General features: G+C 40.1%; 1 protein-coding gene across 1 annotated transcript; it reads left to right on the forward strand.

Annotated features, from left to right (window-relative positions):
• The first annotated feature begins 3,756 nt into the window (after nt 1-3,756).
• On the forward strand, nt 3,757-17,120 carry qpctla (glutaminyl-peptide cyclotransferase-like a). The gene is made up of 7 exons (XM_017708041.2): nt 3,757-5,482; nt 8,034-8,180; nt 9,563-9,856; nt 11,978-12,139; nt 12,768-12,867; nt 13,041-13,157; nt 14,964-17,120. Exons 1-7 carry the CDS (start codon nt 5,285-5,287, stop codon nt 15,107-15,109), a joined length of 1,164 nt encoding a protein of 387 aa, XP_017563530.1. The 5' UTR covers nt 3,757-5,284; the 3' UTR covers nt 15,110-17,120.
• Nucleotides 17,121-17,481: the final 361 nt, after the last annotated feature.

Raw genomic sequence — 17,481 nt, forward strand, 5'->3', positions numbered from 1 at the left:
AAAACCTATTTAGCAGCACATTTGACAGAGGCCTCAATAACTAAATATAATATATTATATAGCTTCCATTCTTTTCTGGAGACTCACTTTTAGTTCGTCAAAGAAATCTGCAGCCACGCCTCCAAAGTTCAGTCTTAGAAGTTGGTTGTATTTTCTGCTTGTCATGATTTGTTCTGTGAACATCAGCAGCTCTTTTTGCAGATGGTTGTTAGGGGTCTCATTTTCTCTGTTGTTTCTAATCATGTTACTTGGTCTCCTTTGATGTTCCCGTTCCTTATGTCTCTTGAAATGTTTCTTGAAAAATGACTTGTGCTTAATAGCTATTTTTACTGGAAATTAAATAAATGAAGGGTGGTCTCTTTGCACAGTACTGTGTATGTATATGTGCATATATATATATATATATATATATATATATATATGTATATGTGTGCATATGTGTGTGTGTACACACGCGCACACACACATCTCCTGGTCAGCCTACTTCTTCCTCTCTAAACGCCATCATCTGTTCCTCAATATGAACTATGCCTACAATATGTGCATCATGTCACTTAAACTAGAGCCTACACACACACACACACACACTAGCAGCCTCGTTTAAAGCTTTGTGTGCTTCTGTGGTAATATATGAATATATGCACCATCAGCTGTCTTAATTATTTTTAGTCTGTTAGAGGGGTGGAGGTGTCTTTAAACGATTACGTTTGATCTTATTTTATCTCTGAATCTACATGAGTGATAATACATGTGAATATGTGGTGCACATGAATAAATCATAAAACTATAGTCCCACTGTAAAACTTGCTGTGTTTTATGTGTAAAAGTTTGATTATTTATTTTTCTTTTTTGGACAAAAAAAACGTTCAGTGAAAAAGTACGTTTTAAAATTTGATTTGATCTTTTTCTGTCGTTATTACGTCAGCTGTATGATTTTGGCTTATTTGTACAAAGCTGATTTTATTATTTTTTACTTTTTTTAAATGGTTATTATTGCTTTGTGCATGAAGCAGTGGTTCCAATGCATCATAAAATCTGACAACTGATCAATCTTTCAGTTTCTCATGAGACCCTTATATCAATGAGTGTACATTTAATAAGTGTAAATTATGTTTTCATTATTTTATAAAAAAAATATATTAAAATATTTCAGGATAACTTATTTTGCTGTGTGTGGGTGTGTGTGTAATGACTATAACGGGGATGATGTATTTGTCCTCGGATCCTTAGAGAACTGGGAGATGCACTGTATGGCTTAAAGTATGTGGACACCTGACCATCACACCTATATGAGCTTGTTGGACATCCCATTACAAAACCATGGGCATTAATATGGAGTTGGTCCCCTTTTTGCAGATGGAACAGCTTCCACTCTTCTGGGAAGCTTTCTACAAAATTTTGTCTGTTTAAATTTTTGTCCATTCATTTAGAAGAGTATTTTTGGGGTCAGATGTTGGACAAGAAGGCCCGGCTTGTAATCAGCATTCTAGTTCACTGAGGTTGAGGTTAGGGCTCTGTGCAGGTCACTGGAGTTTCTCCACACTAAACTCATCAAACCATGTCTTTATGGAGCTTGCTTAGTGCCTGGGGATGTGACCAGTGAGCGTATAAAAAAATTAAACTCTATATTTAATTGAAAATGCTTCAAAGACGACACATCAAATGTTGAAACTGAGAAAATTTTTTTTTTTTTTTTAAATATATGGCCATTTTGAATTTGATGCCAGCAGTACGTTCCAAAAAAGTTGGGACGGGGGCAATAATAGGCTGGAAAACTTGTGTAAAAAAAAAAAAACCTGGTGGTTACTTGGCAACAGGTCAGTAACCAAAGAGGTCATCTCAGAGAGTCTTTCAGAAGTAAAGATGAGAAGGGGTTCACCACTCTGCGAAAGACTGCATGATCAAATAGTGCAACAATTCAATAATAACGTTTCTCAACATAAAATAGCAAAGAACTTTGGCTTTTCATCATCTACGGTACATAATATCATCAAAAGATTCAGAGAATCTGGAGAAATCTCTGTATGTAAGGGACAAGACCAAAAACCAGTATTAACTAGCTGTGATCTTTGGGCCCTCAGAAGGCAAAACAGACATGGTTATGTATTGGAAATCACTGCATGGGCTCAGAAACACTTCTGAAAAACACTGTCTGTGAAAACGGTTTGTCGTTCCATCCCCAAATATTAATTAAAACTCTTAAATGTAAAGACAAAAGCATATATCAACAGGATCCAGGAATGCTGCCACCTTCTCTGGGCCTGAGCTCATTTAAATGGACTGAGGGGAAGTAGAAAAGTGTCCTGTGGTCCAACAAATCAGTATTCTCTGGTGATTTTAATCATGTTACACTGGACTTAATGCTCACATCTTTTTATGTGTGTATGTAGACTGCCCCACTAGGAAGAACAGGACAATTGATCTCCTTTCGCCAATGTGAAGGATGCATACATTGCCAAACTCCTGCCCCCTCTGGGAAAATCTGACCACAACCTGGTCTACCTGCAGCCTCAGTACAAACCCTGTGTCCGGAGACAGCCTGTAACCACACGCTGCTTCAGGAAATGAAGCCGAAGTGGCTCTCAGGGATTATTTTGAGTCCACGGAATGAAGTGTACCGCAGGAGCCATACGGGGAGGACATTTAGGGGCTTACACACTGCATGACGGACTACATGAACTTTTGCATGGACGTTGTTGTTCCAGTGAAAAAACTGTACGCTGCTTTGCTAACAACAAGCCTGAGGTGTTGAAAAACTCCAGCAGCACTGCTGTGTCTGATCCACTCAGACCAGCGCAACACACACTAACACACCACCACCATGTCAGTGTTACTGCAGTGCTGAGAATGATCCACCACTCAAATAATACCTGCTCTGTGAGGGTCCATGGGGGTCCTGACCACTGAAGAACAGGGTAAAAGGGAGCTAACAAAGCATCAGAGAAACAGATGGACTACAGTCTGTAATTGTGGTTGGTGTAGTGTAGTAGGCAACACCTCTGGCTTCTACACTGTAGACTGGGGTTCAATCCCCTGCTTGAACAAGCCCCCTACACTATACCAATAAAAGTCCTTGGGCAAGACTCCCAACACTACCTTGCCCCCCCCCCAAGTAAAATGATCAAACCGTAAGTCACTCTGGATAAGAGCATCAGCCAAATGCCGTAAATGTAATTGTAGAATTACAAAGTGCACCTATATAGTGAGTGGAGCCGATAAAGTGGACAAGGAGGGTAGAAATATATATTCCTTTGAGTGTTGTAAAGAATATGGTTATACACTCACTGACCACTTTATTAGGTACAATTGCTGTTATGTTCAATTGCTTGTTAACACAAATAGCTAATCAGCCAATCACACAGCTGCAACTCAGTGCATTTAGGCATGTAGAGTCAAGGGAACTTGCTGAAGTGCAGACCGAGCATCAGAATGGGGAAGAAAGGTGATATAAGTGACTTTGAATGTGACGTGGTTGTTGGTGCCAGACGGGCTGGTCTGGGTAGAGAAAATATCCAGTGAGCGGCAGTTGTGTGGATGGAAAGGCCTTGTTGATGTGAGAGGTCAGAGGAGAATGGGCAGACTGGTTTGAGATGACAGAAAGGCAACAGTAACTCAAACCAACCAAAATCTCTGAGGAATGTTTCCAACACCTTGGTGAAAATGTGCCACGAAGAATTAAGGCAGTTCTGAAGGCAAAAGGGGGTCCAACCTTTTACTAGCAAGCTGTAATAAAGTGGCAGGTGAATGTATGATGCTGTCGGCCCATAAACAAAACAGGCTTCTCTTCTCCTTTAAGAGAGGCTGTAAATCAGTCACGTGGGACTCAACGCGGAAATGCAGCGCTACAAATGGAGCTGGGAGAGAGAGACAGGAATATAAAATTGGAGATATAAAGGATATATAAATCTATATATACCCAGTATCAGTATGAAGTGGAAGAGGAGAGAGTGCGTACACAGAACTGAGCTTTAAAACTACAAGCGGTCTTATTTTAAATCGTTAAAAAGAAGAGTGGAGTGTCGCTGCTATGTGGGCAGTGGTGTTCCGGGCTCGGTGCGTCTGTTTAGGGCGTTTTACTGCACAGCAGCACCGAGTAGACCCAGTATCATCAGCACCGAGTAGACCCAGTATCATCTACACCGAGTAGACCCAGTATCATCAGCACCGAGTAGACCCAGTATCATCTGCACTGAGTAGACCCAGTATCATCTACACCGAGTAGACCCAGTATCATCAGCACCGAGTAGACCCAGTATCATCTGCACTGAGTAGACCCAGTATCAGCGGTACTTACTGTCATTCAGCTTTGTTTACATTGCCTGTTTATAGGCGGAACAGATTCAACCAACCGTGATCCAGAATTTGTGAGGCGCATGTTGGTACCACTACTAACGTCACTGCTGCTACTGATGACATTCAACAGTTCGAGTTTCTAAAGTGTTGGTTTTAAGCACTGAATCCGTTTTTCTCCAATGATGTCCCGTCGTCTGCGCCATGGTCCATTCAGAGAGAGCTTATTTGGTTCCTTTCGCTAGAGAACCTCGATTCGTCTGTTCATTCAGAGATCATTTTACTTGCACTTAGCTTGTATGTTAGCTAAGTTGGTAAGTTAGCGAGGGATCGTTTAATTATCCACAATGAAAACAGGAATAATAGTAAAAACATCTGATACTCCGAGGCATCATCAGCTGCCGACTGGCTCACTGACGCGAATTTATATATATAAAAGAATGTTTTTTTCCCACTTTTGGACTCATATTCTAATTCCACAGTGGCTGTGATCCTAAAAAGAAACAAGTAAAATAGCATTAACTGAAATGAAAACATAAAAAATACGGTTAGAATTGCCTTAAAGGGTCGAAATCTCTCAAGAGAAGTTACCTTAGCTTAGCACCGTTAGCTGCCAGTAGCCGTTACCACTGGCGACGAACGAATAGGTTCTGTTCAACGGATCGTGGGAACCGATTCACAAGTCTAACTGAGTCGAACTGATTGTTTTAGCATATACGTAACGTTTCTCATAATTATGAAATAATAAAGAACAATGTCACATTATAATGTATTAAGAACAACGTTGTCGAACATTTTCTCTAATGCATCTTTAATTAATTGTTTGACACTAAACGGACAGTTCATCAAAGGAATCGGTTCGGCCAATTGAATCGAACTTTACATGGTTGGATATATCTGACGTGTCCTCTGCTCGCTCTTCCGCTGCGCCCCCTGCTGGCTGTCCGCAGTGCACCTCCACACTCCTTTCTGAACGGCTGCTTCGGGTCTGAATATGTCGAAAAGCAGCCGAAGGCACAGATCCGTTCCGAGCAATGGAGTGTCCGGTTGTCCGGTCAGAACCGGCTCCCGTCGCGCGCTGTTCTGGTGCCTGTGCTGCGCGCTGTCGGTGGCGCTGATGCTCGGACTCTACCTGTCCACCGAGACAAACACCAACAGCCCAAAACAAACCACAGATCTGCTGAAGGACAAGGTAAGACCCTGTGTGTGTGCTGGTGCTTGTAGTCTCGCCACCAGGGCGTGTTATGTACAGTAGCTTAAAACCATATAGTTAATATACTGTTACTTTAAAGGGGAATTCCACCCATTTTTCTGAATTTCTGCATAGTGAAGTGGGTAAGACGTAAAGGAAGTCATTCAGAGTAAGTTTGGTGTGAAATTCTTGATTAGAGAGAAACTTACAAAGACAGAGTTGTTTATAATGTTGGTGGTAGGAACCAGACAGCTGAAGCATTTGAATTGAATGAATTGACAACCAGTTGTCACTGTGAAATTAGACCTCATGCACACTAGGTAATAAACACACTAGGGGGTAGTGAGCACACTTGCCCGGAGCAGTGGGCAGCCCTATCCACGGCACCCAGGGAGCAGTTGGGGGTTAGGTGCCTTGTTCAAGGGCACTTCAGTCATGGACTCTCAGCCAAGGGGATCGAACCGGCAAGCCCATGACTGCCTCTGAAGGGTTTAATAGCTCAAAAAGCAGCCTGTAGTACAAATAGTTACAAATGTTGCCTTGTCTGAGACTGTATAGAAATCTGAGTCATGAAGTTTCTCTATTGTGAAGTAAATCACATCAAACCACTCTGAATGACTTTAACTATCAACGACTGAATGATGTAGAAATTTTGAAAAACTGGTGGCATTGCCCATTAATGGCATGTTGAGTCAAGCAGAAGTAAAAGTACATTCCAAGCCATCTTGAGTAGAAGTATGATGTCCAGAAACATCTCAGGTACCAAGTTCCCCATAGAACTGTAGCAGAACATTTTAGCATCTGTCAGGTTAGGAACATAAGCTTCTACACTGTTAAAGGTGGTTCTTCAATTTAGTAAGGTGAACAATAAGTTCTATATAGAATCATTCCATGCTTAAGTGGGCCGATGCATGGTGAAATGGTTTTTTAGTTTCATGGAAAATGTGTTGTATATAGTTCTCTATAGCACTAACATGGGTTCTGCTGTTATGACGTGAATCCATCCACAGGATCCTTTTGGAACAGCAATTGGAGCTGAACCGAAAGAACAGAATGAAATTAAATGTAGTTGAATGTTATAGCTGAGGTTTGAGGGGAGGACATGCCTGAAACCCCTTTTTCTTCCAGGGTAACACCCTATAAATTCACATCCTCACCTCCCGTTCCCATGACGAAGGGTTCACACAGGCAGAAGCTGCCCAGAGCTCCAGCCCAGCTTCTCAGAGTTCTCCTCCCTCAGTCAGTCTTCCCTCATACTACCACCACCATGTTGAGTCAAGTCAGCTTTATTGTCAATACTACAATATGTACAAGACATATTGCGTACTGAAATTGCGTTACTCTTGACTACGTGGTGTAACAATAACATTAAGTAGACGGTTAACAGGTAAAGTGTGAAATTAAATAGACACAAAAAACTAGACACTAATCATAAAACTAAACATTAATTGTTGAAAAATAGTAATAAAAAATAATATAAATATAAGAAGGTCCTGAAATGAACACTACAGTGACATAAGGCACATACAGATTGAGGTCTGTGGGTAGCAGTAGTGCAGTTAGACTGAGCTTATGGAGCAGTTAAAGTGATGAGTGTGCCGGCATGATCTGCACTCACAAAACACAAAAAGAGATTTAGGACCTCAGTGTGAAGGACTGAAATGCAACTGAGGAAAAAGTGCATTGCTTACCTCACAAATACATGAGCAGAATTTAAATTATTTGCATTTGGAAATATCCCGAAAAAGAATAAATCCATTAAAATAGTTTTATAGTGAAACTCTACTGATTTTTTTTTAAAACTACTGCATAATTCATTCGTTATGACAGAATCACTCGGAGTGGTATGAACGCTGTGCTGTAGTGCAGGGGTGTACTGCAGTCTGGGAGGCCCAGTGTCCAGCAGTTTGGTGGCTTTCCTTCTCAAACACACCTGACTCAGCTCATCTGTTAATCTCCAGGATTGGTGTGTTTTTCTAGGGCAACTACAAAACTGTGCTGGACTCTGGACCTCCAGGACCGGAGCTGCGCACCCCTGTTCTAGAGAAACTTGCCAAGCCATGTAAAGCATTTAATGCACATATACATATAAAAGCTCAGGCGACACGTGTAGGTTCACCAGTCATTTTGGCTCGTAAATAAAATGGCTATATTTGTGTTGTAGACATTGTGACTGGTTCCTATCAACACCACTGTAAAGAAATCTGAGTCTGTAAGTCTCTTTCCAGTGAACGGTTTCACATCAAACCACTCTCTGAATGAGTTTCTTCATATCTCGACGACTGAATTCTGCAGAAATTTAGAAAAATGGGTGGAATACCCCTTTAAAGACTACATTGTGTGTGCATTTAAATCATCCATATAAAATAGCCAAGACTTGTTAACTGAAAGCTAAAAGAAGATAATTGCTCATTTGAACAACTCTGCTCTCTCTCTCTCTCTCTCTCTCTCTCTCTCTCTCTCTCTCTCTCTCTCTCTCTCTCTCTCTCTCTCTCTCTCTCTCTCTCTCTCTCTCTCTCTCGCTCTCTCTCCCTCTCTCTTTCTTGTGCAGTTTTCCCACAAGCCCAGGAAATGCTCTCTGGCGCAGGTACGTAAGCTCGCTGCTCGGGTGGATGGATCTCGTCTGTGGGAGACTTGTCTGAGGCCCATGTTGATAGAGAGAGTACCCGGCACTGCGGGCAGCCAAACCGTACGACAGGTAAGACCCAGATATACTGAGTAATAGACATAGTACATGTTACTGCACCTTCAAATGCAGACCAGCATACCATGAAATAGCACTGCTCACCGAATTGGCATTTACAGCCATTCTAGTTAAGTCTAGTAGTGGGCTAAATTGCAATGTCAGTGGTGTTTCACCATTTAAAAATCCTGATTAGACCAGACTTAGACCTAATCTGGCTCTGGGGAACCAACCTAATAGTGTTTTTCTTGAATCGTTTTTGAATCACTTTGCAGCAATTGAATTATTCTTATTATAGCAATTGAATTTCACTTATAAAAGTAGTTCTTACATACATCTTCTGTTACACTCTCAGAAATAAAGGTACAAAACTGTCACTGGGGCAGGACCCCTCTTATCACTGGAGTGGTACCCTCGAGGGTACATCTCCGTACCTTTAGTCAGGGAACATAACTGAACCATAATCCACTGAAATTATATTTTCAGCTGTACTGACTCCACACACCCCGTCTCGCCTCCAGGCTTTTTATTTTATTGTTCTGTTTAAAACATTTGGACAAACTCATTTAAGGTATGGAATGGGACCTTAAAACCACTGTCGTACCTTTGAGGGAGCATTTACATTGATTGTACCTTGATGAACGAAAAATGCACATGGGCAGAACCTTTATTTCTAACAGTGTATGATCTATATTTTCCGCAATAGTCTCATACAGGAAAAAAAACATGTACATTTAAATTAACCTTGAGTAACGCTTTAACTGAATTCATCAGTTTAAAATGTTCCTCTTAAATCTGCACTATATGAGATTTAGTTTTTGTTAAAATTGAAAAAAACAGACATGGTGTGCATGCACATCCTCGGAAGACACATTCTTCAAGTTTTGACTGAGCTCTGAATGCTCCTTTGGTACATTTGCAATTATCAGATTCATCTGCCTGGGGAAGGAGTCCAAAGCACAACTCACATTGCATGCAATTACACACTTCTACCAGAGAGGTCTCCAAATCCCTAATTCTTGCATAGTGTAGCTTTAAAATCTAAGAAACAAAAGATCTAAAAGAAAATAAGGACATAATTGTCCAAAGTCATTAGTCTCTCTCGCTCTCTCGCTTTCTCCCTGGTTGGGTAGGATGGTCCTCCCTCTCGCCTCTCTTTTTTCAGCATGATGCTAGCCAATGCAGGCATCTGTGAACTGATGTAACGGAATTGGCAGTTAGTGTTCTCCTCAAAGTGTGTCTAACTCCAGTGACTTTATATTAGTAGCAGTTTGAAAAGATGCCTAATATGACTCCCGAAGCTCATGCTAGCCTTCAGTCTCTCCCCTTGTTAGCATCAGGTGCACATGGGTGGAATTGGCGATGACTAACTGTGATCCTTTATCTCATGTGTTCAGCATATCTTGTCCCAGCTGAGGTCGCTCTCTGCAGGCTGGTTAGTAGAAGAAGACTCATTCCATTCTTCCACGCCCAAAGGTTCAGTGACTTTCAGCAACGTACTGGCAGTGCTGGATCCATTTGCCCCGCGCAGGCTGCTGCTTGCCTGCCACCATGACTCCAAAATATTCCCCCGAGACCCCAAACACCCGCAGGATGTGTTTATTGGGGCCAGTGACTCAGCTGTGCCCTGCGCCATGCTGCTGGAGCTGGCCACTGCACTGGACACCGAGCTGAAAGCTCTGAAACAGCAGGTAGGCCTCAAATATCAAAAGGAGTATAATAAGCATTATTTTTGCTGGGTCAGCTTTACTGGAGGAGGTTGTGTGTGGGATACTGTGTAATTACCCCAAATTCCCACAGATGCCTATTGAATACTGTGTAATTACCCCAGATTCTCACAGATAGCCCTGACTGAAAGGACACAGTCTGGAGGTGCATGTCAGCATTAGGCCAAAAGTGCTACTGATTTTTCTATATCAATAATAAGAAGTATACCTTGTCTTTGATATACATACATACAATATGTATATCATATTATGTATATCATGTAACATATACGCACACCAAGCACTTCATTAGGGACACTGTGGTTGGCATAGTGTAGTGGGTAACACCTCTATAACCTCCAGCGCATGCTGTAGACTGGGGTTCAATCCCCACTTGGGTAAACGCCCTACACTATACCAATAAGAGTCCTAGGCAAGACTCCTAACACTAACTTCTCCTTCCTGTGTAAAATGATCAAATTGTAAGTCGCTCTGGATAAAAGCGTCTGCTAAATGCTGTAAATAAATGTAAATGTACTATAATAATACTAGGTAGGGCCTCCCTTTGCTCTCATGTGAATGTGTTCTGTTGGATTCAGATCCAGTGACTGGGAAGGCCACTGAAACCAGTTTGAGATTACTTTGCTTTGTGATGTGGTGCATTATCATGCTGGAAGTAGCCATCAGAAGATGGTAAATTGTGGCCATGAGGGGATGCACATTGTCAGTAACAATACTCAATTAGGCTGTGGCATTCAAGCGGTTGATTGGTGTTAATGGCGTAAAGTGTGCCAATAAACTATTCCCCACATCATTACACCACCTCCATCAGCCTGGACTGTTGACACGAGGCAGGTGAGGTCCATGGGTTCATGGACTCAGTCTACTACTGAGGCAGCTCCAGCTTCAGACATCTACAGGTCATTACATTGCACTGTTATAACTGTAGGACTGTAAGGGCTGCACACTGCAGATTCATACTGGATTAAAATCAATCTCAAAAAATGATTCCCAGTTTGACCATTTTTAGGTTCTTGTTTCTGTTTGAATGTCATACAATAGTATCTGTACCTGCTAAGATGAGACATGTTGAAATGGAAGGAGGGAACGGAGAGTGTGAAATGGAGGAAGACATGGACTCTGTTGGCTGTGTGCCCCTCACTGCAGATCCAAGCATAATTTGCTGACTCAAACATTGTGTGTGTGCGTGTGTGTGTGTGTGTGTGTGTCTCTGTGTGCGTGTGTGTGTGTGTCTGTGTGTGCGTGCGTGCGTGTGTGTGTGTGCGTGCGTGTTTTCACACATCCTCTACAGTGAATTTAAGTACAACATTTTTAGTTTAACATGGGAAAAACACATAAAATATAAACGTTGCCAAACCAATTGAAATGAAGGGGTTGAGGATTGGGACAGACTCCTCCCAATAGGAAGTGCACTGTAAATGATGATTTTATATATATATTTAGCTTATTATTATCTTAATCATTTCCTTGGGTTTGCATTGATTATAACATAATCATTGTAAGTATCTAAGTTCTGAGTTAATAGTTTTGGGTTGGTTTTTTTTTTTTGTTTAGTTTACTACTTTAGTAGAATGGTCCATACTCCAAATGCAAATCTAAAGTATCGTGTACATTCGCAGTATTTTAAAGGATTGTGCAACTGATGACAGAGAACAGGCAATGGAAGGGTCCTTATTCAGGGGGATTATGGCCTGATATATACAGTGTACACATACAGTATTGCTGTCCAAAGAAAAACGAGCATCTTCAAAATATTAACTTTACAGGAGAGAGCCAAAATTTTAATGTAAGTCAATGTAAAGAGATTTTTTTCCAAGTAATTTTTTAACATTTCTATTGGTCCATTCATCATGAAATTTTCACGCAACATAGTGTGTGATGGTGTGTTGAAATAGTAGAAAATTAAAAAATTTGTTATGTTTTTCAGTTTTTGCCATAATTTGAAAATATCTGTTCCCCTTTACATTGTATGTAAATTTCATGATGATAAAATGGACTAAAAGAAACGATTCAAAATGACTTGGAAATAATTCTGGTTCCATTGACTTACATTGACTCTCTCTCTCTCTCTCTCTCTGCATGCAGAAGTCAGTGGTGACACTGCAGCTTGTGTTTTTTGATGGGGAGGAGGCATTTGAGGAGTGGACAGAAACCGACTCTCTCTACGGCTCTCGTCATTTGGCTGAGCTGATGGCCCACACCCCGCATCCTCCGAGCTCTACGCACACAACTCTGCTGCATGCACTGGTGACCACCCTTCATTTATTCAGTTTACAGTCAAAACATCATTAAGTACAATTTATTCTTTTTCCAGGAGATGTTTCTGAGGAGATATAGGACAGTTCACCTGTATAAGGAAGGAGAAAGTCAAAGGAAAATAAGTGGAAAACAGGAGTTTGAGAAACTGGGGTTTCAAAAACAAAATGGTTTAAAAGCTGCAGAGAAAATGGGGCTCCTAACAACCACCTGGAAGACCTTCTAGACACCAAAACTGACCCCATCAGCTAAATAGCACTTCATCTTTGACAGAGAGAGGAGAAAATCAAGCTACTTCAGATCTGAAAACATTCACAGGTGTTTCTGTACATCCTTCCACTGTGAGAAGACAACTATGGGTCTGAAAGGATGTGTAGCTGATCAAGAAGAACCTCACTGAGAAAAGGAGACGGACACATCAAACAAAGAAGCTGACCAATGGTCTGACAACCCCAGAGTCAACCCCCTAAATACCAAAAATGTCAGATTTTGTGATTGTACTTGTTCTTAAAGGCCATTTTGACAAAATATTTTAATAAAGGAAAGGTGGTCTGTTTTGCACTATACTGTACTTACAGGAAAACTTCTAAAGACACTCTCTTTCTCATGTGTCTCATAGGATCTGTTTGTTTTGCTGGATTTACTTGGCGGTCCGGAGCCGCTGATCGTCAGTCATTTTGATAACACTGCTCGATGGTTTGACCGTCTTATTGCTGCAGGTTAGCACTCTTGTCTTGCTTTTTCCTCAAGCTGAAGCACAGATTGTGTAGTCTAATGCAGGAAAGTCTGCAGTGCTGTGGCCCCGCATGACGGGAAACTAACAGCCCTGTTGTAGTTCACTGTTCTAGTGCATTTTTAATGACCTTTATCTCTGTGTTTCCTGCTGTCTCAGAGTCAAGACTGCACCGTCAGGGTCTCTTGTCATCCCACCCCTCAGAACAGAGCTACTTCAGAAAAGACTTTTACCTTGGACCAGTTCAGGATGACCACATCCCCTTCTTACATCGAGGTAAACCACAACTAACACACATACACAGATGTATGTACTCTGATACTTAGTGAAATAGATATTAATAAAGTTTGTTTTGACTTCAACTCCAGTGATACTGTTACAAAACGGCCTTACCGTTATCTCCATGGTAATAATGCTAACCTTACCATATCAGCAATCACTTAAGGGGAAAAAGAATAGTTTTTTCAGATCTTTCTGGAAAAAAAATCTATAATAAATTTATGTAAAGCAAAAGTAATCTTCACATGTGCCACTGAATGATTGTTAAATTGTAGAATTATTTAATCTCAAATTAAATAAAGTATGTACCTGATGTAACGGATATACTATTAAGTTTAGGTGTTAAATTAGTTTGCTTCTAGCCAAGAAGAAGATCCTCTGTTTTCTCTGTGCTGAGTAGGAGAAAGTTACTCAACATCCAGTCTTTTGTCTTTTTCACAGTCCTCAGTCTTATCAAGTTGAAGTTGATCATCTGGTTTAGTTGGTTTATTATCTTATAACCTATTATGTTACAAGAATAACAATGGAAACGGATGCTGTGTTTACTGATAATGATACCCAGTGGTGGCATATATAATGTGAATAAAAGAGCTCCTAAAACAGAGCCTTGTGGAACACCATACTTTACATTTACAAACTGGTAGCAGTCATTCAGGTAAGATCTGAAACAGGAAAGAGCTATACAAGGTTTTCTAGTCTATCTGGTAAGATAGAGTGGTTTGTCGTATCAAATTCCACACTAAGAATAGCAAAGATACATTTCCTTGGTCAGAGAATAATAAGAGATTGTTTACAATTTTCTGTGTGTGGATGCCCTACTATGAACATTCAGACTATAGACTAGTGGGGAGATAAAACTCAATACAATATAACTCAGTATTTTGGGTATAAAAGATAGTATTAATACACAGAGGAACAAGTAACAAAATGTTATTTTTTAGTTACAAGGAATGCACTGAATTTTGTATATCACACTACATCACTTACTTACTTATCAAGTTGAAGTTGATCATCTGGTTTAGTTGGTTTATTATCTTATAACCTATTATGTTACAAGAATAACAATGGAAACGGATGCTGTGTTTGCTGATAATGATACCCAGTGGTGGCATATATAATGTGAATAAAAGAGCTCCTAAAACAGAGCCTTGTGGAACACCATACTTTACATTTACAAACTGGTAGCAGTCATTCAGGTAAGATCTGAAACAGGAAAGAGCTATACAAGGTTTTCTAGTCTATCTGGTAAGATAGAGTGGTTTGTCGTATCAAATTCCACACTAAGAATAGCAAAGATACATTTCCTTGGTCAGAGAATAATAAGAGATTGTTTACAATTTTCTGTGTGTGGATGCCCTACTATGAACATTCAGACTATAGACTAGTGGGGAGATAAAACTCAATACAATATAACTCAGTATTTTGGGTATAAAAGATAGTATTAATACACAGAGGAACAAGTAACAAAATGTTATTTTTTAGTTACAAGGAATGCACTGAATTTTGTATATCACACTACATCATACTGCAACAGTATGATTCACACGCGTGTGAATAACGCAGTAGTATCATTTCGTGTCTGAATCATTGTACAAAAATAATTTTGTATTTTGGGGGCTGCAGAGATTCCCATCCCTATTATTAAGCACCCTAATTTCTGGCGTAGATCTGGACATGTATTCCTAAAGCTTCTCAAAGTGGAAGGTCTGTAAGGTCATTGAAAATAGGAGATGAATCTCATCCTAAACCAGCAGTCCTACTGTGATAACCCTCATGAATGTGGGCCTAAATGTGTCCCTGCAGGTGTTCCGGTGCTCCATGTGATCCCCACACCGTTCCCCTCATTCTGGCACACAATGCAGGACACAGAGAAGAACATGCACCGGCCCACAGTGGAGAACCTCACTAAAATCCTGGCTGTCTTCCTGGCTGAGTATCTGCACCTCTGAGTGGACTCCTGCTACCCCTCAGATTCTGCTCTTAAACATGCATTCATAATCCACAGGAGTGCGGCACCCTGACACTTACTATACAGCATTTATTTATTTGCTGAAAAAGAGCCATAAGTGGTCACAGTGGCCGAAATACACCTGCTTTGGCAGCTTTTGAAACTGCTGTTTCAGCCTGTAATCACACTGGACTGGAAAAGACATTTGTTGCTCAGACTCAAGCCAAAGACTGCATACACTGTCTGGTCGTCCAGTGGGTCTGACTTACTGTATAAGTTATATCAGTGTTTAATTTTAAGTCATTGCAATTGAGCCACTGATTGCTAACCTTTTGCTCTGTGTACGGACATGCAGCGCTGGTTAGAGTGATAAATCCCACTAAGGACTGTTTTTCTTCACCTGTGTTGTTTCGAAAGGCATCAACAGGTCTGTGGGATTGTGAGATATTTAGTATTTCACTTCTGGTGGAATTGGATCGTTTAGAACTGGTTCCAAATAAGGAACCGATTCTCAATACCAAAACCTGCTCAATGTGAGGCAAGCAGAAACGATGGTAGAGAGCTGGGGTTAAAGCGGAATTGCACTGATTTTTCAGAATAATTAAATAATAATTAAATGGGTAAGATGTAAAGAAAGTCATTTGGGCCGGTTGGATGTGAAACGTACCAGAGAAACTTACCAAGCCAGAATTGTTCACGTTGGTGGTGATGGGAACCAGACATCTGAAATGTTTGATTCAGATACCATCACGGCATATGAGAACTCAGACACATGTAGGTTCGCTGGTCATTTTGGATTGTAAAAAAATGTCTATATTTGTGTTGTAGACATTGTGACCCCTGGTTCCCATCAGCACCACTAAAGAAATCTGTCTCATTTTCTCTACAATGAACCACTCCACTCAGACTTCTCTGAATGACTTTGTTTACGTCGCGTTAGCTGAATTATGCAGAGCTTATGAAAAATCTGTGGGATTCATCTTTGAAGTCGTAGCTTCCAAATGGGAATGTGCTCTTGAACTTGGAATGAAGGTTGGTGTTTTTAATGCTTGTGTTGCCATGCCTTAGGTTACGACTGTTGAACCTCTTTATTATCCTTCTGCACAGAGTCGGGCAGCAAGCAGGTCACATGCTGTAAACAGTGCATTTTTTTCTTTATTGCAAATTGTTTTGAGGGTATATTAGAAATAAATGTAATGCAAATACAATTTAAACAAGTATAATAATAATAATGGGGTACTACCAAGTATGAGAAAGATTCATCTGATAGAAAGTGTTTAAATTAGGGCTGTCACTAACTGATTTATAATAATAATAATAATAACTTTTCACTGCATGCATGTAGCAAAACTTTAAAGTGAAATAGCTTTAAAAGTAGTAAAAATAATGTAAACAACATAGAATCAAATAATCAATTTCAATATTAGTAATCAAGTGATCTACCAGTTTTTTGTGTAATTAAGTAATAGAACTTCTTTTTTTATGGACCAAACTATAAAAATTACTTGACAACAAACAAACCATTTATTCTCTTGATATTTCTATGGTCAGATATTCCATAATACATAAAAAAAGACTTTTATTTTTCAAATATGTTAAATTTGTGCTGGAAAATGTATATAAATGGTGAATTAGACTCTGTTACTGTAAAAGACAGCAGTTAGAGAATTTAAAATGTGTGTTAACATCAGGTAAATTACCAAATAATGATGGCTAATCCACTGAAGGTAATTTTTGATTAATTGAATCATCAGTTTGATAGAATTATGGTGACAGCCCTAGTTTAAACGTGGAGATGAACTTAATCCAGGCTGGTGCCAATACAACAAGCCATACAAATTTTTAAAAATTCTAACTGAGACACATTTACTGGTCAAAGGATGTGGTTTCATTTTAGAGGAGCCTGAAGTGAGTTTTATCAGATGTATCAGGTTTTCCCTTTGGTCGTTCAGCTTTCGGCGGTGAAAAGAAGACGTTGCACTTAAACTCTTAATAAACTCTGACAGAAGTTGTCTGTGTCTGTTTTATTGCCATAGTTGTACACTGGGACCTCCTAATGGGTGATGAGCGATTAGATCTTTTTTACATTACAGCAGATTACACTCCTGTGAGACCCAATCCTGTGAGTGTCGATGTGGTTTGTTACAAAGCTGAGCAAAAATACACAAAATAATAAGTATTTCAGAAACAAAACGTACAAAAAGTACAATTTGAAGCATGTTTCATGATTCCCTTTAACAAAAGAACTGCGTACAGCTGCAGCAGCTCAGTCATCTCAGTTTTTCTCTCTTTAAGTGAGCTTTAAAACCAGATTCCTCGTCCCTCTGTGTCTTCCAAGCAGGTGGGGGTGGCGTTTTAATTTAGAACAGTGAT

The sequence above is a fragment of the Pygocentrus nattereri genome, chromosome 7 (genome assembly GCF_015220715.1).
Source record: "Pygocentrus nattereri isolate fPygNat1 chromosome 7, fPygNat1.pri, whole genome shotgun sequence".
NCBI lineage: Eukaryota > Metazoa > Chordata > Actinopteri > Characiformes > Serrasalmidae > Pygocentrus > Pygocentrus nattereri.

Bases quoted from the DNA above. Each gene is read 5' to 3' on its own strand.
- qpctla (XM_017708041.2), top strand. From the start codon at position 5,285: ATGTCGAAAAGCAGCCGAAGGCACAGATCCGTTCCGAGCAATGGAGTG. The intron at 5,483-8,033 runs GTAAGACCCTGT...TTTCTTGTGCAG, and splicing joins CAGATCTGCTGAAGGACAAG to TTTTCCCACAAGCCCAGGAA. The intron at 12,140-12,767 runs GTGACCACCCTT...TGTGTCTCATAG, and splicing joins CAACTCTGCTGCATGCACTG to GATCTGTTTGTTTTGCTGGA.